Below are 23,418 nucleotides of genomic sequence, written 5' to 3' on the forward strand. Positions count from 1 at the left end.
TGTGACCTTGAACATAACCTCAAAGCTGTAGCGAACCAAAAATCGATTTTTCAAATAGAAACGCCCATTTTTTACTGCAGATTTGATTTACATTTTAATATGACTTGTTTTGTTTTGTTTTTTTTTTTTTTAAGGTAATTTGAAGCTTAAATAAGGTAAAGCCCTTGGAAATCTCGCCGAATAAGGGAGTAAAAATAATGAAAATACTATTTCTAACGTATTTTTTGACGAGGAATCCAATTGTGACCTCAAATTTGAACTTGAAAATGTTCACTTTTCACAATCACTTTTTAGTTCGCTGTAGTTTTGAGGTTATGTTTAAATAACCAAAAGAAATTCTGGTTTTTTAGACCCCGAAAATGGCAGATATTTCGTGGAATTTCTCATATACAGTGAAAATCACATAATTCGAAGTCCCGGGGACCACCATTCGCTTTTGAATTATGTGTGACTTATTTTGAATGTAAATGATTTATTAATAACATATTGGTAAAATAAAGCGTCTTTATTGACGTTGAAAATATCTCTCGCTCCACGATCTGAAATCATATTCTTCAATAATATTGTCACCGTAAATGATTGTTTATTTTTTTATGACCACATTCCTTGATACGTATATTGTACTATAACGTAATTATTTCAATGATTTTTTTTTCATGCAAATATCCTATTAAAGCTACTGATTCCAAAAGAATAATTTCGATTTCATCTTCGTGACTTTTGAAGAAAAATATTTTAATATTGAACAAAAAGTATTACATATTGTTTTAGTAAGAAAATAGATAATCGCATACATTGAAGCTTATTCAACATATTTGCATACTTAAAAATCAGCTACTCTAAATCTCTGTAAATACGATAATTCATTCATATCGAAGTTTTTTTCTTGTCGCGGTCATACTTTTCTTACTCAAATTTCTAATTTATATAGATGATATACGTGTTAAACAGTTATACAAAGTAATACAATATTTTTTTTAATCTCTTTGAATACACTGCTAAAACACTGTTAAATATGGCATTAAGAATTCTGCATTTAGTTCTCCGCCATTTTGTTGAGACATGATGCAAACAGCTTGATGTTAGCAGACGATTCATAGTTAGGTTATTTGATTAATTCATTGATTTCCTTACATTTTGAATCTATATTTAGACTTGCTAATTGCTGTTTACGTTATCCAACCTGATGGAACATTTAAAAATAATTATTCTAGAAAAATTCATTTATTCAGCACTCATATCTTACTTTTAGATTAAGTGATTTTCCTTTTAAAATATTTTGTACGTATCATTTATTACATCAGTTGTAAATCATGTACCCTTCGATTGATGATTTATGTTTTCGAAAAAATCAAAGTCATTTTAAACTAATTTGCTTGAGTCTAGGATTAAGAGTGAATTTTTTTTTATAATAATTTGCCCAGTTAATTTAGAAATTTAATTTTTCTGTAAAAATTATATAACCTAAGCTTTCATAAACATTTATTAATATTGATGCAATCAAAATAAACAATAAAAAAAGATGCAGACTCAACTTTCGTGACGAAATAACCTTCGAAAAAATTTTAACTACTTATTTCCCTGTAAAATTTTTCTAGAAATACCAACTCTGAAGATTTTCGCCAATGAACCACATCGAGTTTGTTACTTATTTTACATAATCAAAAAAAAAATAATGAAAAGAAGGAAAACATTAACATTAACAGGAAACATTATCAGGTGTACGAATTTCGTACATTTATAAGACTTATAAAAACTTTTTAAGACTTTATAAAACTATAACATGAGAAAAGTTTCCGTTGGGGCAGATCAGTAAAACAGAATGTACAAATGGATATCGCCACGTTGGCTAGATAAACGTCCTGAAATTGTCAGAATATTGAATTGAAAGTGTTCATATTACATAGAACGGTCATTTTCAATGGGATGATTAAATATTTGGTTTATTTTTATTGCCTGTTCATAGTTAGTAATATTTCCAAAACACGCGATGTTCGTTGCAATGTTTACGATTATTATATCATAGTACATTCATTTTTAATTATCGATTCATTACATTTTTGTATGATTTATTTGCTCGTCAGCCAGAACGCCATTTTTGAAATGATTTGGCTCCTTATGGAGGTATTTAGTGGTATAATCGAGTAAGATGAGACACATGCACCCTCTATCGGTTAAAATATTATGTATATTAGGATGGCCATCTTGCGACACGATGTCAGTTCTTAAATTATTCAAGTATTCGAGGTGAAATGTTTTAAAAAAATTTAGTTCAGAATTCTGAATAAAGTTTTAGAGTTAGAAAAAATACAAAGTTCCAACAAATCGTACATATTTGACTCTGTTGCCAACTAAACGTATGATTGATAGTTTAAAAAATAGTTGAGGTTATGTGTGGAATAGGATGAACTTTTAGTGGTACTTCTACTATGAGTCATTTTCTAGGCTCGTGTTCAGGAGGCTCCAATAAATGAAAAAAAACTAACCTTATGAACATACGGAATAAGATATAAGTATATGGAGGGTCATCCGGACCGTGAGTGGAAGGAACCCATTGCGCATGTGCCAGTTGTACTTGTGTTTAACAACTATTACACTTCAGTGACTCATACGTGAGTGTGTGAATACCCAAGTTCTCGAATGTGTGCGTGGAAGCTGCTGAAAAGAGGGGGAACTGGTAGAAAGTTAGCGTCGTTGCGAGCGCCAAGCGCGAACACTCTAGACTCATTTCTCAAGCGACGTTGCCCCAGTCGTTCTCGAGAGCTAGCCGTGTACTGTCTGTGTTGTAGCTGAACGCCCACCTAAGTGTCCGTGAGTTTGTGTTTGCACAGTTGTCGTACCATAAAGCAGATTTCTTGTTAGATTTTGCGCGCAGTACATGCTAGTAATAACACCAGCTGAGAAAGATAAAACGTTTTCAATCAAACAGATGATATTATTCCGAATATTGTTTGTTTCTGCTATAAATTGGTAGTCTAACCATATTAGATTGCATCGCCTGAATGACATATACAGACAACGATCGACAGATTTCTCATCAATTTCTTAAGTTTATTGTTATAATTTATGGAAGAAAGCAGACGAAGTGTACTTCATTGGCGCCTGTTTTTAGTTAGAAATACTGTAATGTTCTGGATGCAATATTTTCGTGTCATGTCAACAAAAAAGTGAGAGGAGCTGCAGTATTGTATCACTTCTTCTCTGGGTTTTTAAGAGTTTTCTGCCAGAATTTCAAATCGTGAGTAATTTTTAACGCAGTCATTTCTCAACTTATATCTTAGACTCAAATTTTTCTTGGAAGCATAAATTTAATTGCTTTCTGCTCAATGCAATTTTTGTTATTTATTTGTAGTATTCTTTAGCGCGTTTATTATATTGTTTTGAATTACTTTTTTGATAAGTTCTGATTTTTCAGACCAATTTTTCTTGAAATAAAATTTAAGTGTTATTTATTTCAAATTTCTATGACTGTTATTATGCCATATATACATTAGTATTATAAATAAGTACTGGCAATTATTGGTCTAAAATATTTATTCCTTGATGACCATTTCATTCTAAATTAAATTATAATTATTGTACTATTCATAGAGTTACTGTCTCACTTTCATTCTATAGAGCAATAGTAACATGAAAAACAAGATGAAATTCTCATTAATTATAGTTCTTATCAACACTAATATTTCTCTTCATCCTTTTTAAACTTAGCTTTTTTTACAGTATGTCAATAATTGTACATCTAAAACCAACTCAACACATAAAAAATGGAAAGAACTTGTAGTTTAGAATGAAATTAAATATATAACAACAAATCTCAGTATGAGGTTTTCTCCTGTTCAAGAAGATGATGGTGGGGTAAGTTTGTGGTTTCAAATACCCCTAGATGATTTTGATGAATATATAATGGCTGCAAGCGAGGAAAGTGATCTTTGCAATGATAACGCAATTGTTGAAAGTTCCATGGAATCCAACCTTCCATTACTATTTGCAAAAGGATTTCCAGCTTCATTAGAAACAATGGATACGGTATGTTATAATTAGAGTTTGAAGTATAGTCAAAGCTAATAGATGCATTAGTAAAACTATTTAGAATAAAACTAAATATATATACATTTTTGTATTTAAGGAGGAATTAGAGAAGTTTATAATTTTTATGGTACAATGCTCTTTTGGAAATATACCTTTAGATTCAATACGTAAACCTCCATGGTGGCCAAAAGAAATTAGTTTTGCTCTTCCAGTAGTTAGACCACCAAAAGAACTTAAAGTAAGTTTATTTCATTCTTTGACATTCACATGAATCATCATTCACCGTTTTCTCTATCCATATTCCAAATTATTTATGAATTAAAAATAAATCTCATATATTTTTAAAATCCTTGAAACCAATAGTCTTTTAGTAAAAATTGAGGCAGCAAAAAAGAATAAGGAATCTTTGAGTACATTTTTATTGGCAATAATAGGTTATTTTAGGTTATGTTGGTTATTTAGTCAGGGAGTCATTGTCTTTTTATCTCGTGTCATTGTCAGTATATATAGTAGTGGTGCATACGTGGCACACCGAATTAGCCCAATTAAAAAGTTTCATCTAATTTTAGCCACCAGAGGACAGCAGCGGCGTCAGTACAAACGCGTGTTAATTATATTTACTATATATCTATATAGATATAGCTATTGGCCTCGAGCGTTCATACAGCGTGGCGCTTTCTCATGTTAATTCTCGTAAGAAAAAATTTGCGGCCGACGCTGACAGTTTTTCAGGACGCGTCCTGTTTTTCCATAAGATTACGTGTATATGGTGACTGTAGCGCCACTCTAAGCTCCGACCAAACGCCCAAAACGCCCAAATATATAGATGGACGATTCTCTGTGAAGTCAAACTGTAAAAAAAAAATTTTTTCCTGCAAATAAGAAATAGTATATCACGGCCCCAGGCCGGGAAAAACAGAAAAGTCCCAGGGCACGTGAAATAAGCGACCCAGACGAACCGAGTAACATTTCCCAAACGCTCCGCTGAACGGGATATTGCCACGGGATATGTAAAATCGCATTTAGGCCTATACTGGGATAAAAGAAAGCCCCACTGCACGTGCTAATCGACCTCGACTTCGTCTCGGTCGCTTACTTCCCGTGTCCTGGGACTTTTCTGTTTTTCCTAGCCTAGGGCAGTATTATACTATTTCGATGTCAGATTTGCCCCAAAAAAATTTTAGAAAAATTGAAGCCTTTTATGACACTTTTTTAGAGGCCCAAAGTTGTCCATTTTAGCGTTTTTCCGAAATTCATGAAAAATCGCAAATAATCAAATAATTCCTAGATCAATGTAAAATGATTCAAAATTAAAGGGACCATGAGATTTTTTGTTGGAAATTATCCAAATTTTCTGAAAAAATGTATTTCAAATCTAATCGAGTTCGAACCGGACCTTCGTTTCTAAAACTATTTAAAAAGCTTCCTGAAGATGTCAACTACTGCCTGATGAAGTTTTATTATTGGTCTTAAAGAGTAACGTAATGTAGACAACAGTATGCGTCGAAAAACGTGCAAAAAACGTCGAAAAATGGCTGTTTTTGGTGATTTTACGCATTTTGGTCCTATTTTAGAAAACAAGTTTTTCATATTTGTAGAAAAAAAATTTTTCAGCCATTCGACTTCACAGAGAATCGGCCAGATATATAAATAACACATGTTGGTACTGACGCCGCTGCTGTTCTCTGGTGGACAAAATTAGGTGACATTGCCAAATAGTTTATAGTGGAATCTAAATCATTGTAGGTTCAAGTTCCATCTCACAACGCGAAAAATCACTTATAAAGATAGAAACTGTCCTTCGGACACATTAGAATCTGAATCGAGATTCGATTAGTGGCGCCCTCAGTGAATTTACATATAATTAAACCTAAGGAAACTAGAAATTTAAAGCGAAAAATCAAAAAAAATTTTTTTCATTTATTTTATTATAAAAAGTAATCTACTTATAAAAAAGAGAACGGCCGAAAAGAGAAACTGCGTAAAACGACCTCTGATTGGCTGACACTGACGACGACGCCCAACGCGAGCCGACTGTATACGAGTGCCTGTGCTGCTAACTGTCAACAGACAGTTAGTACTTTAAGTAACCTCAAAATACAAATTCTGAACTATTTCTGGATCTCAAACTAACCTCAAAACACGAATGAAAAAATTGACGCGCGTGAAGCGCGTTTGAAACTTACTATTTGTAAATCTTAAACTAACCTCAAAATACAAATAAAAAAATTGACACGCGCGGAGCGCGTCTTAAACGTCTAGTAAATTTTAAGATTGCCATGAGTCGAACGAGAGTGCTGTAATAATTTTTATGGCACGCTAACCTAAAAATCGCAACTTCGCCGCTACTTTTAGGCTTTTGTACCATAAAATATTGTATGCAACTGATACGGATATGCTTTTCCAACGAAACTCGTTACAGCCCTCGCCTTCGGCTCGTGCTGCAACCCCTCGTTTCGCTGAAAAAGTATATCCGTACCCGTTGCATAAAGTACTATTATAGCACTGTGTGGCATAAGTTCACATTTATGGCACGCTTTTCGGTGGCATAAGTCGCACATTCTGGCACCGCTGCGTTCGCATCACACTCGCATACGCTCGTGCGCTAACCTCACTTCGCGTTACCAAAATGAAGAACTTGACGAAAAAGTGTTATTCGTTATAAAAGTCTTAGAATATTTCAAAGAACATTTCTGAATTTTTTGAGATTTTTTTTGATAATTTTCGGTATTTTTGATTTCTGACCATTTTCAAAAATCCAAAAATTTTATCAGAAAATTCTGAGAAAATTCAGGGGTCTTTTTTGAACAATTATAAGAACTTTTTCTAAGTAAAGTTTTTTTCGTAGACGCTTGGTTAGCATATAAAAAAATTGACCAAGTTTATACATGGTTTTTTTTTACGAGGCACCATTTTGTTGTCCACCATGTTGAATTTTGATATTGTAACTATTGGACTTTTATGTCTACACCCCATGGACGCAAAAAATATGTGTTAGACCCACGGATCAAGTCTCTTTTGATTCGAAAATTTAGGTCAAATCAAATTTTTTTCAAATAAATCGTGTTTTTTGCTGTGTACTTATTCATAACTTTTGTTCCTCAACTTTTTTGACAATTCTGACACCGGATTCGAAAAGTTCATGAAATTTCACGTCAGAAATGACTATTTAAACATTTTTCAGATATTTTTTTCGCAGAGTTTATAGCACTGGAAAAAATGTGGGAAATTTCGTCCGTTTGGCCCTAAACGGGTTAAGATAAATAATTAATTAATGTTTTTGGTATGATAATAGTTTCATTTGATCGGGTGGTTGGTGGTGGATCGAAACCAAACAGGCAAAATGACTAAATTTCATATTAAAATAGGGCTCAAGCCCTTTTTTGTTTCGGACTTGAAACGATATCTTTCTTCTATATGGTGAAAATATGATGTACTAATTGTCGTGCATCTATTTCTCTAACTGGAACAGCTGCCTTATCTATTTTCAAAAGCCACCTCAAATTCGATCATTTGAGAACATTTCAGAAACTTTTCAGTATATCTGTATTTAAAATAATGACAATCTCATTTATTTTTGTGGAAAACGTCATATTTTTGAATTACATAATAATATTGAAGCCATTTTAAACCGGAAATTTTTTTTTAATGAGCTAATTTAAATTCACATTTAATTTGAGACAAATTGCTTAATGAAAAAAATGTATTTTTCCCATTCTACCCTAAAAAATGCAACTTTGTCGCTAATTTTAGACTTTCGGACAAAAAATGATATTTTGAACAGTTGCAGTCATAGTTTTTTAACAAAATTCATAACAACTCTAGTCATCAGTTCGTGTTATAATTCTATGTATAGAATATGGAATAATTCTTATCTAAAAATATACTTCCAATTACAAATCAACCGTTCTTACGAAAAGTATCACACTACTAATAATGTGCGGAGAAAAATCCTTCCTTCTAAATGTTTGCCAAACATTTTGTATGAAAAAATACAATCGATATAAGCACTTGCTTTGATGGTATAAGGAAATTTATAAATAATTTCGAAGTTTATTTTTCTAACACTTTTTTTAACAGTTTTTTTTTCAAACGTAATTTCGTATGTGTGTCAATTCCGATAAGAAATGAATAAGAAAAACTAAACAATAAAAACCGAAAATATAAAATAGTTCACTTATTATCAATCATTTTATATAAATTCTTTAACGTCCTTAGAGAAGCTAAATTATGTTGATAAAACTGTTCATTTTCTTCTCGACCGATAGAATGTGGTGACAGGTTCAAAAAGTGAAAAATTAGTCTGAAGTTAAATGTAAAGTAACAGTAATTTCTATGTTTTAGTTTATTTATAAAAACGAAATTTCCAAAGCCATTAAAATGAAACAGAAGTTTACAACGAGCTAGACCACACCTAAAAAGAGAAAGCATCTCAGCTTCATGTGAACAAAATGGTAGTCCGTGACACGTCGTCTCGAATGTGCGCACGCGTTGCTTGGTTGAAAACTTCTATATACGTATATGAATACGCAGCCACATGATACTCACTATACATGTAGACCCCTATCATGTGCGATGTTCATGCACGCTTGTGTACTTCCATCGTACGAACACAATCGTGACCGTCGCAGCTGCGAAGGAAAGAACTTCGTATGTACATGAACATTTAGAGTGGCAACAGCGCACAACGCTTCCTTTCTTACTGCAGCATGTTTTCTTTGCTGTATTATATAGGCCATAAGGCATTGAAATTAAGATTATAATAATATTGACGTTGAGCATTCTGAAAATTGATTATTTTTTATTTAATTTTGACAACATTGATGATTGTATTTTTGCCATGATATTATTTTCGGAGTAATAGTTTCAAAAGAACTTGTTCTGATCAGAATTTTATTTTAAATTTGGTCATTTTTAATTTGGTTTCAAAAATACACTATAGAAAGAACAAAAATCAAATTATTTCTTTCTCGTTACCTTATGTATTTCTCTGAAATTTTAATTTATAATTACAATATTTTAAAAATGTGCGTACCTCTACATGGATAAAAAGTTGTAAGAAGCCCCAATTAGACCCTACGTAGCGAATAATTTCAATATCGTTTAATAAGTGGTACAATTCATTCATAAAAAAGTAATTATTAATTCATCATAAAGGAAGCTATGTGATAGGCTCAAAAAAATGATTTTGAACCAGACGTTGTAGGAAAATTCTGTTTACATATTTGGGAACTGCAATGAATAAACAAGAAAGTTCTATTTGCATTTAGATGTGTTTGTATGTACGTACGTATGTATGTATGCATGATTGTATGTATGTATACGTGTGGCATTTCACGTCAACTCTCCCAGTGCCACGCGGCGCGGCAGAATTAAGTCAAATCACTAAATTTGTAAATCGCTGTAAAAGTACTAAAATGCACCTTGAGAAAAAAACGAACTCATGATTTCGATGGGAAATTGCCTCAGCTTTCCGATGGCGAGGTCAGATTTTCCGAAATTTTCCGCTTTACCCTGGAAAATCTCTGAGAAAACTTTAAAGCCGATTATCTCGAAAACTTCATTTTTAAGATTTTTTTAAATAGTCTAGATCGAAAGATCAGGAATTTTTCCATCGATATAAACATATTCCAGATAAGCGTATTTTGATTTTAGCGAGATATAGCGAGAGAAAGAAGAAAAAACGTGGTTTTTTGTTCGGTTGGTGGCGTCCGACCGTCCACGCGCGCGCGAAAAAACCTCAAGGTGCATTTTAGTACTTTTACAGCGATTTACAAATTTAGTGATTTGACTTAATTCTGCCGCGCCGTGCGGCACTGGGAGAGTTGACGTAAAATGCCAATGTACGTCCGCTGGTAAGGAAGATGGAACCAGTGTAAATTTTGAACGGAGGAACGTAGCGAGACGTGGTTCGATTTTTTGTTTTAAAAGATTTGTGTGACACAAGCATCAAAAATTTATTCAAGGATCCATTGAGTAGTTAAAAATTTATAACTTTTTAAATAGTTTTTAAAATGTTTTTTCGTGCACAAATAATTTTCAGATTTTTTCCGTAATTATCATGAAATAGGAACAGACAAGTTTTAATTCGAGACCAAAAACGTAGAGATTCGCCGAATTAATAAAAGTTACAGACTCAAAATGAAAAGTTGTACCTTTTCTTCCTTATAGAGGAAGCTATGAGGTTCGCTTGATAATGAGATTTAAAATTAGTTCATCATTAATAAAAGTTGAGTTAGTTTATATTTATGGTCATACAAAAAAAAAAATCATTTTTTTACAAAAAAGCTCTATGCCAATGATTTAGCAGCGGGTTTTTTAATACAATAAAATTTAATATTTCATATAATTGCTTTCAATAATTTTCATTTATCCTTACTAGTTAGCTTATTTCGTAATATTTAATAAGAAATCTTAATTCATAATAACTATGACCTAAAAGTATCGTCGTTAAGCTATCTACTATTTTAGTATCCATATCTTCGGTTGCGTTAAAAATTCGTTTAATTAATTGAAGTAGCATAAATAACAGTTTTTCATAAATCGTTTGAATATTTTGACTATTTATAAATTTTAAAAATAATTTTAAAAACTTTATAACTTGACGATTTTTCGCAACTATTTTAAAATAATTATGTTTACATTATAGATGTACCAAGCTAACTTAAAGAAAGTTGTATTAAGGTGTTATACCTATCACCGAAGCGAATATTTGCTGCGCTTTTGTAAATATTTATCACAATATCCTAAAGAAATTTTTGAATATGTCAACAATTGGGATTCAACGACAAGTTTATTTCTCAAACCTACTGGAAAATTATTGGTCACTTTTCGAAATGAAAATATGGTAAAATGTTTGTTTTCAACTCTTAGTGTCATGAAAAAATCATCAATTAAAAAAATTAATTTCTAATGTTTAGAATTACGATCGGAAAGCACCAGGGTCGAAGAAAACACCCAATCCTGACAATTCTTCAAACAATTTCAATAATAGGAAACGACCTATGCGACTGGTGCCTTTCACCTCTACAGATGAATCTATGACGAATGAAATTTATCTTTGTGATAACTGTGATGAAGAATTTGTAGGCGAAAAAAATATGAAGGTAAATGAAATAACTGAAATTACTGAAATTACTTTTTTTATGATAAATCAATGTGCAAGTTTTACTGTATAGCGAAGAAAATCGTAGTTTGAAACATTGTAAATTGAGTTAAAAATGATCTTTAATGTAATAGTTAATAATAGTGTACTTCATTTTAATTATTTAGGAACACGAAAAATTATGTTATCCTTCTGAAGCAAAAGAAAGTGATTCTGAGCCAAAACCGATGACTCCTGAGCCAGAGCTACCTGCCGCTGCATCGGATATGAGCCTCGAAAGTTTTATGGGTTTATTCAATATGTGTCCAAAATCTGTAATTAAAGATCTAGCTAGTCAAGAAAAGGAAAGGAGAAAACAACCTAGACGTGGACCAATCGAACAGTTGAATAATAATTCTCGGACACGGAATTCGAACAGTCTTTCACGCTCGTTTCATATACCATTTTCGTCTCCTAGTGGCAGAATGCTTATCAAAAATTCAAAATGTATGACAGATTCGATGATGGAAGAACGTGTAGAAAAGATGGGGCGTAATTGTCCAGCACTACCTTTAAAAAGTAAAGAAGCAAAGAACCGGTGGAAAGTCATCGCATCATCAAATGCCGAAAATGATTCGTGGCCAATTGAATACAAAAAAAAGAAATCAGATCGAAAGCCCAAACAATCACGAATTTACAATTTTGGTAACTACTCTAATAAACCTGGTGAGTATTGTTTAGTTAAGAATTCAACATTTTTGAAAATACTTTTCTAATTTTCATTCAAATTCTGTTTAAACTTTAACAAAGCGTAATTTTAAAATACAGGTGAACCTGGCTATTCGCGCATTCGCGTAAATAAAAATGACACAAATATACGAAAATCGCGAATACTAAAAGATTGCTCTTAAAAAAATTTCTTGTAAAATCCTGCCAAATTCCTGCAGAACTCGTGTAGGAATTCTGCGAATGACATTAATAACATTTTCAATTTATTCACGAAAATATTCCTAAGTCGTAATTGTTTTTGACATCTACAAGTGTCTTTGTACATCTCCCTAGAGGGTGCGAGTACTTTTTCACATTCACGTTTAAAATTCCAACAACATGTCACCGTAGGATCATCTTTTAGAGCTTGATATTGCTTGTATACTGTTTATAAAATTCGTACAATTTTTATTGTGGAAATAATTTCTTGAATTGCATCATCAGTTGCATTTTCAATTCAAATTAGAGGTATATTACTCATTACTTTTTGAATATTCTTGAAACTTCAGACATTTTTTGAGCAATTGATCGAAATTAGGGTCTAACTGATCGAAAATAGGGGCGTATACTTTATACCGAGAGATGATCGCAAATCGAAAACCGCGACTACGCGAAAATCGCGAATAGCGTGGTTCGCCTGTACTAGAATTAATCTATTATAGATGCATTTGCAAACGTAAAATATATTTTAAATTAATCCAAGACAAAGTTCATATCATTTTTAAAGTTAATTAACTCATTCTGTCAAAATTATTACTCTTTAATACCCACATCAAAATTAGTTTATCAACTTAAATTTGTATAATTGAAATATTTTATTGATTTATTTGTAACTTATATACTGCTACTCACAACAAATATGTGCTCATTTGAATACTTTATTCATTACTCACCTATCTTTTTTCATTTGTTGCAGCTCTCAACATCCGATCACAAGCATTAAAACTCAAATGTAAACCAATTAACGTAGCATTGAAAAAATTATCAGAGTCAGAGATAGAAAGACTTCGCAAGGACCCATCACTATACAAAGCGCCAATACCTCAAATAACAATCGTCCGTCCTCGATCACCCATACTCAAAATCAGCTGCACAAGTCAATCACCAGCAAACAATACAGTTTCAAAGAATACTACTGATGACGAGCCCATCTGCATTGATTTAGATGACGATTCTGACGACGAATTGGTCGTAATTCACTCATCAAACGAACTGAAATCAATTTCCCCCAAACCCAAAGTATCCTTAACCAAACGTTCATCATCAACTTTACCAGTGGCTGTAACATCACCACAATTCATTAGACCACCCCATTTAAAAAATATTTTAACCGTTAATCCTATGCAACAAAACCACAACAATCAGAATCTGGTTAGTTTATTGTCAGCATCGCAAAAAAATCAATCGACTTCTCCAACTCGACCAGTACCGATATTTTCATCGGCCAAAACATCGCCACGCACGACAAATATGATGCAAGCAAAGACCTGTCAAAAACGCAGGCTCGCAACGGTTGCGCCTTTCATAAGATCCTTACCCAAAGAAATATTGCCACCTTCTGCTAAAAAGCCAAGATCAGTTAGCCAAGATGTTATAATAGATCTTTGTGATTCCGACGATGAAGATACAGATTTGAAACAAAAAAATCAGCAATCAATGGAAAACGATGTTTCATATTATGTTCAGCCTTACAATTTTGACCATCCAAATGAAAGATTGCAGCAGCAATGGGGATGTCATTTTCTTGTTGGTTCATCCGCGTTGAAAAATAATTTCTCATGATTTGTTACTTACTCTTCGTTCATGGACAAAACTGCCAAAAAATAGAAATCGAATAGGTTGGTTGTGAAATCACATGTTATCAATGTATTATGTACATGGTTGATTGTCAACTATTCTATTCAATTTCTTTAATTCAAATAGCAATTTTAACTTTTTCTAGAGATGCAAAGCAAAAATTACTTCTCTAGAATCAAAGTACATACGTTTTTATGTACGTTTGTAAAAATAGAATATCAGGCCTCCTAAAAAGTGATACGTGATAATACATTAATAATCTTAAGATACTTTAAGTAACTCGAAATTGTAACAAAATTGAGCTCGAAATGCTCTTTATCGAATAGTAAATTGGACAATTGAATGAATTTTACAGCGTAGTTCTGGTTCGGTGGCCGATTGAAACTACTGCGTGAGTCACATAGATATGATAAATTTTAGTATGTATAAATGTAAATCTTCACTGATTTTGTTCATCTTTTCATTTCTTCAATACTTCACACAAGTTTTTTTTTTTGTTAATGTTTAAAAGCATGATGTCTAAATATTGGCATGCCAAGTAAAGCTTGTCGTTGAACATTTTAGATAATTATGATATGTATAGTTAAACTATAAGAAAGTCACTATATAACTTTTCTGATTATTAAAATGTAAAATATTCAACTTGAAGACCTAACAAGTATTTTAAATTAACATTCATTGTTTGTAAATATATTATATCGGATATAATACAATATTCTTCATTTAAGTTTGTTAATTAAAGAGAAAAATTATTTGATTGAATCTATTATAAAAAACTATCTTACAATGGAATAATCGAATGAGTTGAAACCTAAATTAGAAAAAATAACTAATTCTACAGAGATGAAAGAAAAATATTGACTGTTTTTATATAAGTAGCTAATATAATTCATTTTATTATTACATAATTAAAATGTAAAAGTATTTATTTCCGGTATGTGAATGTTAATGAGAATCACCATGGTGATGTTAATAGTAATATCATGTTGAGATGAGGATTATTTCAAATGCTCACCAAATTAGATAGATTTTTCATTCGAAATATTTTTATATAAAATTTTAATTCTTAGCCTCAGATGAGAATTTCAAACCTCTTTATCTCCTACTAATGACTTTAGATACATCATTGATAATATATTTTCGGCTTACTTAATTTAGTTATGTGTTAAAATGCAAATCCATCTAATAATTCGTTGACGTAATGATATTTTTCATTGTAAAAATGATGCCGATTATGTAGAAATGAATGTGTGCAAATTAAATATGTACACTGAAAATTAATTAATTTAAAGTGGCCAATTTTACGATCAAAATTATTTTTCGAATACTTATTAAGTATAGTAATTTCCGTGATACAATATTATCCGTGTATAATATTTCATTATACTTCGAAAACAATCAGTCCAAAACTTCTAACTTATTTTAACTTATTGTCTCAAATTTTTTTGACACTACACTTGGATCAATATTTTCATTTTTTGGGATTCAAGCGGTACTCTTAAATCGTAGAAGAATAAAAAAGTGACAAGACTGCTACCATAACAATTATAATTGAATGATAATTTTTGAACATTTAAAGTTAATTTTAACAGATTTTTCAACAATGCGTGGATCAAAATGCATTACCAATGAATTAATCTGCAGATTCAGATAAACACTGTAAAAAATATTTTATTTAACATTAAATCAAATAATGATTTAATGTCTGTAAAATAATTGATAAGTCGGCGATTAAAGAATTTTTTAGACAAAATAAACTTTTTTTAAATAAAAATCAATGTATTGTTATATTGATTATCAAACCTATTTCAATGTCTTCAATGAAATAAAAAATAAGGTTTTCAATAGAAAATATTGATAAGTAAGTGCACAGTTTTTCCTTCTTCTTTGAGTTGGAACACCTACTTCGTACGAGTTGAGTATACTATATTTTTTGATACAGCTGCGGAAAGTTCGTTTTTTCACATGCTTACGAACTTTCCGCACGCTGTAGCTACAGCACCAAGGGATCTTTTACTTTCGAAGCATCCTACTGACTGCGAAAAACGAACTTTCCGCAGCTTTATCAAAAAATAGTATACTTAATTCGTGCGGAGTAGCTGTTCCAACTCGTGCTCCTGCCCCCCTCGCTGCGCTCGGGCGGCAAACGCCGCACTTGTTGCGTAATTTACTATTTTATCACAGCGTGCGGGAAATAAAAACTTCCCAAAACTCGCGATAAAAAATAGTATAACTCACTCGTGCGAGAATCACGTAAAATGCCTCGTTTAAAATGAAAGTATTTTTCGCTTACTATTGCATAAAATGTTATATGCAACACGGTCCCAGCTTTTTGCGCACAGTGTTGCGCACCCAAAAACGTATTTTGGGCACTTGTTGTATGAATAACTATTATTATATCGGTGGGAAATTTTTTTAACTTTCAGGTCAAGATTTTTTTTTAAATTTTCCAGTTTCCCTCGCAAAAGTTTTCACGAGATGCAACGAAAGATAAAAAAAAAACGAGCTTTTTTCATAGTAACGAAATTAAGTATGTACAAAGTTTATGTTGTAGGTATAAATTAGGTATATTTAACAGAATGACACTTATTTATTAAGTTGCATGGAACCTCGCTTTCAAACTTTTTTTAGTTTCCTTCCTCTACGGAAATGATTTTCCGAAATCCGACTAACTATTTCAGTTTGAAAAAGTTTTAAAAAAATGAAAACCCACCCAGATACGACCCTTTCAACAGCCAAAATAACCGAATGCTAGTCAGGAACGTCATATTTCAAATTCAAAAATGTCTTTAATATATTCTCAAAATATTTTTTGTGTGTTCTTTGACTAATTTTAAGACATTTTTGTTCTTTGAATTTTTTCATTTGAGTGCTTCTATCCCGATACAGGAAATCGCAAAGTTCAAAAATGTGGTTTTTTCGAGTTTACTCAACTCAACTGATGTTTCATCTTTCTGCCCGTGAAGAACATTATGAATCTCCAGTTCTCCCTCTAGTCTTTACCCGCGCCGCTTTGCAGTTTGCAGCACGAAAAAGGCAGGGTCCAGGAAAGGGAAGCTTTCAAGTAGGTACATACGGAACACGCGTTTGACAGCTATTTACTCCAGTGATCAGTAAATAGCAATCATTCGGTATAGTACGAGATTTTGAGGTTGTGTTGCTCATAATAAGAAATCGTGTGTGTTTACTTTACCGAAATAATTTATCTCTCATTTCTTATAAGTCATTATAAAAAAAGTAATGGCTGTGGTAATTGAAACAACAATTGGTGATTTTACCATTGACCTTTATACAGAAGAAAGACCACAAAGTAAGTAAAAAAAAGTTGTTTATGTTATTAACCTGACATTTTCTAGTTTTCATTCATAGATAAATGTTATTTACATGATTATATATTATGCATATTTACATTTTAGCATGTCTGAATTTCCTCAAGCTGTGCAAAATAAAATATTACAACTGGAATTTATTTTTAACGGTGCAAAGTAATTTCATCGCTCAAACTGGTGATCCTACTGCTTCTGGAAAAGGTGGAGAAAGTATTTATGGTGTGATTTTGGGAGACAAAGCCAGATATTACGAAGCAGAAAAAATTCCTAAAATCAAACATGATAGAGTTGGCTTAGTTTCTATGGTTAATTGTGGTGATAACATGCTTGGCTCGCAGTTTTTTATTACGCTTGCACCTGACCTCCAATCTCTTGATGGAGAACATTGTGTGTTTGGTGAAATTGTTGAAGGCCTAGACATAATTTTGAAATTTAATGAAACTATTAGTGATGACCAACACAGGCCTTACCAGGATATAAGAATATCCCACACTTGTATTTTAGAAGACCCTTTTGATGATCCCAAAGGGCTTGAAATACCAGATCAAAGTCCTCCACCCACCAAGGAGTTTTTAGAAGTAAGTTTTTCGTTCTAATTTTTTTCCAATAATACCATTATAAAGAGAAATAATATAATCTGCTATTTTGTAGAGTGATCGCATAGCAGCAGATGAAGAAATTGACGACACTGAAGGAATGAGTCTTGAAGAAATAGAGGAAATGCGCAAGGAAAAAGAAGCTAAGGCCAGAGCAACTATATTAGAAATTGTTGGAGATATTCCTGATGCTGATATAGCTCCTCCAGAAAATGTCCTTTTTGTATGCAAACTGAATCCAGTTACTAATGACGATGATCTTGAAATTATTTTTAGCAGATTTGGAAAAATTGTTGGGTAAGTGTTCTTAGTGTATCACAAAAGTTAATTTTGTTACAAAGATTTATTTAATTATTTAGTAATTAAAATTTATGTAACACATTTACATCTCTTATACACATAAAATTTTAACATTAAATTTTCATAAAGATTCTTGTGCTTCATATTATAGTTTCGAAAGAAACAGTATTTTTACCATAATAGGATTATAATTTTTATAAGAATACCATTTTCATAGTATAGCTTCTAGAAAAAATTATTAATATTCATAAAAGTAATACAAAATTTGTATTTTTCAGATGTGAAGTTATTAGAGACAGACAAACTGGAGATTCATTACAGTATGCTTTTATTGAGTTTGCTGACCGTAAAAGTTGTGAAGCTGCATATTTCAAAATGGACAATGTTTTAATAGATGATCGGCGTATTCATGTTGACTTTTCTCAATCTGTTTCTAAAATGCGTTGGCATGGAAAGGGAAAAGGAATAAGATATTTCAATGATAATGAACAAGAAAAAAATAAAGCTAACCGAAACCCTCAGCGTAGCAGTCATAAAAAAGATCATATACGTAATCGTTCAAGGAGTCCACGAAAAAATGAGACTTCTAAGGATCAGTACTATGCAAACAATTATCACAAAAAAAGTCGAAGAGATAGGAGTAGAAGTGGTGACAGAAGAAATAAAAGTTACTCAAGTAGGGATCGAATGGAAAGTAGATATCATACCACCCGAAATGATTATGATAAAAATGAAAAAAGATATACTGAAAAAAAAGAACGTAGTAGAAGTCCAGATCGTAAACGTTCTAGCAGAAAGATGAGAGAAGTTGATAATAAGCACAAATATAAGCATAGATAATATTTTTGAAATTTAATTAACATTGATTAATTTTAATTTTTTAATTGTTGTAAATATCAAGTTGAGAGCTTTTAGATGATGCTCCCATGTCAGTTTCTGTTTGTAACATAAGCATCATGTATGTGGTCGGTTTCAAACGGTTTTTTCTCAATTCTTTTAATCGATTTCTTAACTGTAATACTACAATAGAAAATTCATTCTTTAAAATTGAATACATTTTTTTAAGTAAGTTCACCATTTTAATAAATCAGGCCTCCTACCAAATAGTGCGGGATAATAAATTATGATCTTAAAATACTCCGAGTGACCCAAATTTGTGACCAATTTAAGCTTGAAATGCTCTTCATCAAATCACACATTGTACAATTGAAAAAATTATTCAAATTATGAGTTAGCAACTTTAAATTTAACGTACGTAACTTTAAATTTTACGTATGTATGTACAAATAAGTAAGAAAAAAGCTTCAGGATACATGATTAGCGCCAGAGTTGAACCCAAATCTGATGAATGGGTACACTGGTACTTGCTGATCTCGTTGTCTAGGTATACTACCTAAATACAATTGTACTGAAGTATTATGAAAAATTTTATGAATAATTTTTTGTACATATTCATTCAAATCAAACAGAAAAAAAATATTAAAATGAATCTATTACAAAAAACTGTCTTATGGAATAATTGAAAGAGTGAAAGTAACCGATGCCACAAAGATATTTACAGTTTTTATATGGTAATTAAATCATTTAATTCCATTGAATTGAAAGAGAAGAATTAAAAAAATAAAAGTACTGCTACAGTAAAAATTGTAATTCATTTATACTTCAAAATTTTCACAACTTCTTGATTTCCGATTAAATTAAATCAAATTAAATCAAATAACCGTTTCAAGTCTGTAAAATAGTTGATTCGTCGGAACTAAAATGATTTTTTATATTCAATAAACTTCTTTTAAAATAAAGATTATTATTTTTATTCTAGAGCGGAAAATTTAACACTCGAATATGATCTATTTTGGAGGTGTTTTGATGCGCTACACTTGAAAGAAAAGCCCGAATTTCAACTCATATTTCCTGAAAAAATTCAAAATTTTATCTAAACTACCTTGTGAACGATTTCAAAAGAACTTTTTAGAATTCAAAAATTAAATTTTTTTACCGAGATACAATAGATTTCATGAACCATTTTCCTACACTTGTGATTTTCTTCTTTTTATGCGTTTCAGGTTTTTTTTACTTACAACAAAAGCTAAACTAAAAGCCACCGTTTTTAACAGTTTCTTAGATTTTTTTATTCATGTGTTCAGAATTCATACGATCGCCAGTCCTTTTTTTAGCGTAAACCGTACAAGGACGTGGATGTATATAAGATTTCATTCCCTTTGGAGTTTTTTCACAGTGAATTCTTCTTGTCATGCATTTACAAAAAAGTTGTATTTAAGTCTGTAGTTACCAATTATTATTATATTATAAAATGATGTAACAGTTTTTTAAATCGTTTTTTAAAGTGGGGGGAAAACGCCAGCTCGGGGAAGACGCCACTTTGCTATATTATCGTTATTAGAAAGAAAATTTAGATTAGTGACCTATTGGGATTTTCGTTATGATAGTCCGATTACTTAATTCGACACGAAATAGTTGACTTTTTACTGCTATTATCAGTCGATTTTCAAGTGTCAGAATTTTCCGTAAAGTTCAATGTGCAAACATTTGTTTAATTTTCAATGAAATGTTTGAGTGGAAATTGTTAACGTCATCTAGATAATGACAATACATCATGCAAGCTTGACCGTGGTATTACGCTAGGAGATCGCAAAAATGAATTAGTATTTTATTTTTTTTCATTGTATTCAGATTAAGGGCATATTGTTCCAATCGGGGTGGCGTCTTCCCCGCATTCTTGGGGAAAACGCCACTTTTGAACCAAGTTTCTAAACCGTTATAACTACTACAATAACAATATGAAGTTATAATTTTGTTTTTCTTATAATTCATAATAGTTATTTATGTAACAAGTGCCCAAAAGGCGTTTTTGGGCACGAGTGTGCGGAAAAAGACACGAGTGCCGGCTATGCCGGCAAGAGTGGGTGTTTTTTCCGCACACTGTGCGCAAAAAGCTGGGCACGTGTTGCATACAAAATTTTATGCAATAGTAGGCGAAAAATACGTTCATTTAAATGCGGCGTTTTACCGCACACCCGTGCCCAAAATGGGGCATTTTACCGCACACAAGTGTCCAAAAACGCTTTTTGCGCACTAAAAAATGTGCGAAAAAAGACATTTTTCGTCATACTATTGCATAAACGTGTTTTTTACAGTCTTTAATGCTTAAGATTTGATTTCATACATTCATTACTTTTTTATTCCAATTTTTTCCTTAGCTATGGCGTATTCCCCCGCTTTACCTTAACTTTTATGAAATTAATACTTTAACCCATTAAGTCCCAAGAGGACGTTTTTTCAACACTTCATTCGGCCACTGTATTTTTGGTGTAAATGGGGTCAAAAAAATATGCGAGTAACTAATTCTAATGTAAAATTTAATGCCCTTTCAGAATCTGATCTCAGATTTTTGAAAAAGTGATCAGGTAAAAAGTTACACTTGATTTTACCCAAAAAAACATGATTTTAAAAAAAAAATTTTTTTTATTTTTCGAATTTCCAAATGAAAATCATTTGAAATCTAAAGAGTTTCGTGCAAATATCGCGTCCTCGATATCTAAACTGAAAGTTAGCGGAGTACCGATTGAAAAAATTAATGTTTAAACACAAAAAATGCCGGTCGAAACTAGCAAAATTAAATGAAAACTTATAGAATTTTTACTCAAAAACGAAGGACTTGAGAAACAAGTGTATTTTTTAACTTTATTTTCTTCAATATAAACCCCACTAACTTTTATTTTAGGTATCGAGGACGCAATATTTGCACGATACCCCTAAGATTTCTAATGGTTTTCATTTGGAAATTCGAAAAAGAAAAAAAATTTTTTTTAAAAATCATGTTTTTTTGGGTAAAATCAAGTTTAACTTTTTACCTGATCTTTTTTTCAAAAATCTGAGATCAGATTCTGAAAGGGCATTAAATTTTACATTAGAATTAGTTACTCGCATATTTTTTTGGCCCCATTTACACCAAAAATACAGTGGCCGAATGAAGTGTTGAAAAAACGTCCTCTTGGGACTTAATGGGTTAAGTAACCCTACAAAAATAATCTAAGAGCACTAACAAGGAGAGCTTTTCAGGTGCGGGTCATGGATTTGCTCCAAAATTTTTTTGCAGTCTCCTGGTACCCAAAACTGAAGCTCTCTATGCTTAGTTTGATCCAATGGGCCTTAAGGCCCATTTTGTAGAGGATTTTCCACATTATAAAAAAATCTTTGTTATTTTCTATATCAAAATAGAAGTACTTAAACGAAAAAATGGGACGATCAAAAGTCTTAAAATTTTTCAAAGAATATGCTTGAATTTTTTCAGGATTTTTGGGGCCATCTATCACTTAATTCAAGAGGCCCAAATTTGACGCTTTTTTTAGTAGATTTTAGGACTTCGTAAAGAGAGTGGTAGATGGTCCCAAAAATTCTGAAAAAATTCAAGCAGATTCTTTGAAAAATTTTAAGACTTATGATCGTCCCATTTTTTCGTTTAAGTACTTCTATTTCGATATAGAAAATAACAAAGATTTTTTTATAATGTGGAAAATCCTCTACAAAATGGTCCCTAAGGCCCATTGGATTAAAGTAAGCGCAGGGAGCTTCAGTATTGGGTACCAGGAGCCCGCAAAAAAATTTTGGAGCAAATCCATGACCCGCACCTGAAAAGCTCTCCTTGTAAGTCTGGAGATCTTGAGGGCCATTCTATCACACCTCTTTTAGTATCTATTTTTTTTAAATACCCCATCAAGAAAGTTGCTAACGGTGCATATAATTTAAAAATGCAGTATATTATCGGGTCTCCAAAAATCTGTTTGACTCTTCTATTATAACTTTAATTCAAAACGAAAAATTTATTTTAAATGTCAATGGTCATCTCGAGGACCCGTTCAATCGTATAAAGATGTTACACAAAGCTGCGACTCGAGTCCCATCCTCTACATATATTGGTATTCGATACCTCAATATCTCCTTAGATAACGACTGTCAAATCCTTAATTTAGCCGATGATATTGCTCTTTATACCAAGTCATTCGACATCAACTCTGCTCATTAGAACTTAATTATTGCTAAAATCAGTAATCATATTCCCGAATGTGGATTCTCCGTCTCCCCAACTAAAACAAAACTAGTAATAAAATTGCGTACGATGCCATGGAGGACACTTTTCAAGGCAGCTATAAGGACTCTCGATGCGCTCGGGTTTTAAACTACGCCGAGTCAAGTAGCATATTTCACAACGCATGCAGCCAAGGTTTTTCTTATCAAAACGAGGGGTTACTATTTTTATAATAAGTAAAGTAGTTACCTTGATTGACTCAGTATTTTTCCATATAATTGGCAAAATATAACATTTATGCATTTTGAATAATAAGCTTGAATGAAAATAAGGTTCATGAATAAACATATCAATTGTTATGATTAAAATTAGCATATTATTCGTACAATAAATTGTTTGGTAAATTGGAAGTGAAAAAATCGGAAGAATATTTAGTGTCGAGTATGCATGATAAAGAATATTATTTCT

The 23,418-nt window shown here is 31.8% G+C and overlaps 2 protein-coding genes across 2 annotated transcripts; both read left to right on the forward strand.

Moving 5' to 3' along the window:
* The first annotated feature begins 2,724 nt into the window (after positions 1-2,724).
* On the forward strand, positions 2,725-14,326 carry LOC106658669. The gene is made up of 7 exons (XM_014380726.2): positions 2,725-3,238; positions 3,721-4,026; positions 4,127-4,267; positions 10,679-10,876; positions 10,950-11,135; positions 11,302-11,839; positions 12,798-14,326. Exons 2-7 carry the CDS (start codon positions 3,820-3,822, stop codon positions 13,661-13,663), a joined length of 2,136 nt encoding a protein of 711 aa, XP_014236212.1. The 5' UTR covers positions 2,725-3,238; positions 3,721-3,819; the 3' UTR covers positions 13,664-14,326.
* A 2,334-nt stretch (positions 14,327-16,660) lies between these two features.
* LOC106658666 (peptidyl-prolyl cis-trans isomerase sig-7) lies at positions 16,661-19,540 on the forward strand. Its single transcript, XM_014380721.2, has 4 exons — positions 16,661-16,988; positions 17,095-17,585; positions 17,659-17,900; positions 18,182-19,540. The coding sequence occupies exons 1-4, from the start codon at positions 16,919-16,921 to the stop codon at positions 18,741-18,743; spliced, it is 1,365 nt and encodes a 454-aa protein (XP_014236207.1). The 5' UTR covers positions 16,661-16,918; the 3' UTR covers positions 18,744-19,540.
* The last annotated feature ends 3,878 nt before the right edge of the window (positions 19,541-23,418 follow it).

This window comes from Trichogramma pretiosum, unplaced genomic scaffold (genome assembly GCF_000599845.2).
Source record: "Trichogramma pretiosum strain Unisexual culture from Peru unplaced genomic scaffold, Tpre_2.0 scaffold10, whole genome shotgun sequence".
NCBI classification, from domain to species: domain Eukaryota; kingdom Metazoa; phylum Arthropoda; class Insecta; order Hymenoptera; family Trichogrammatidae; genus Trichogramma; species Trichogramma pretiosum.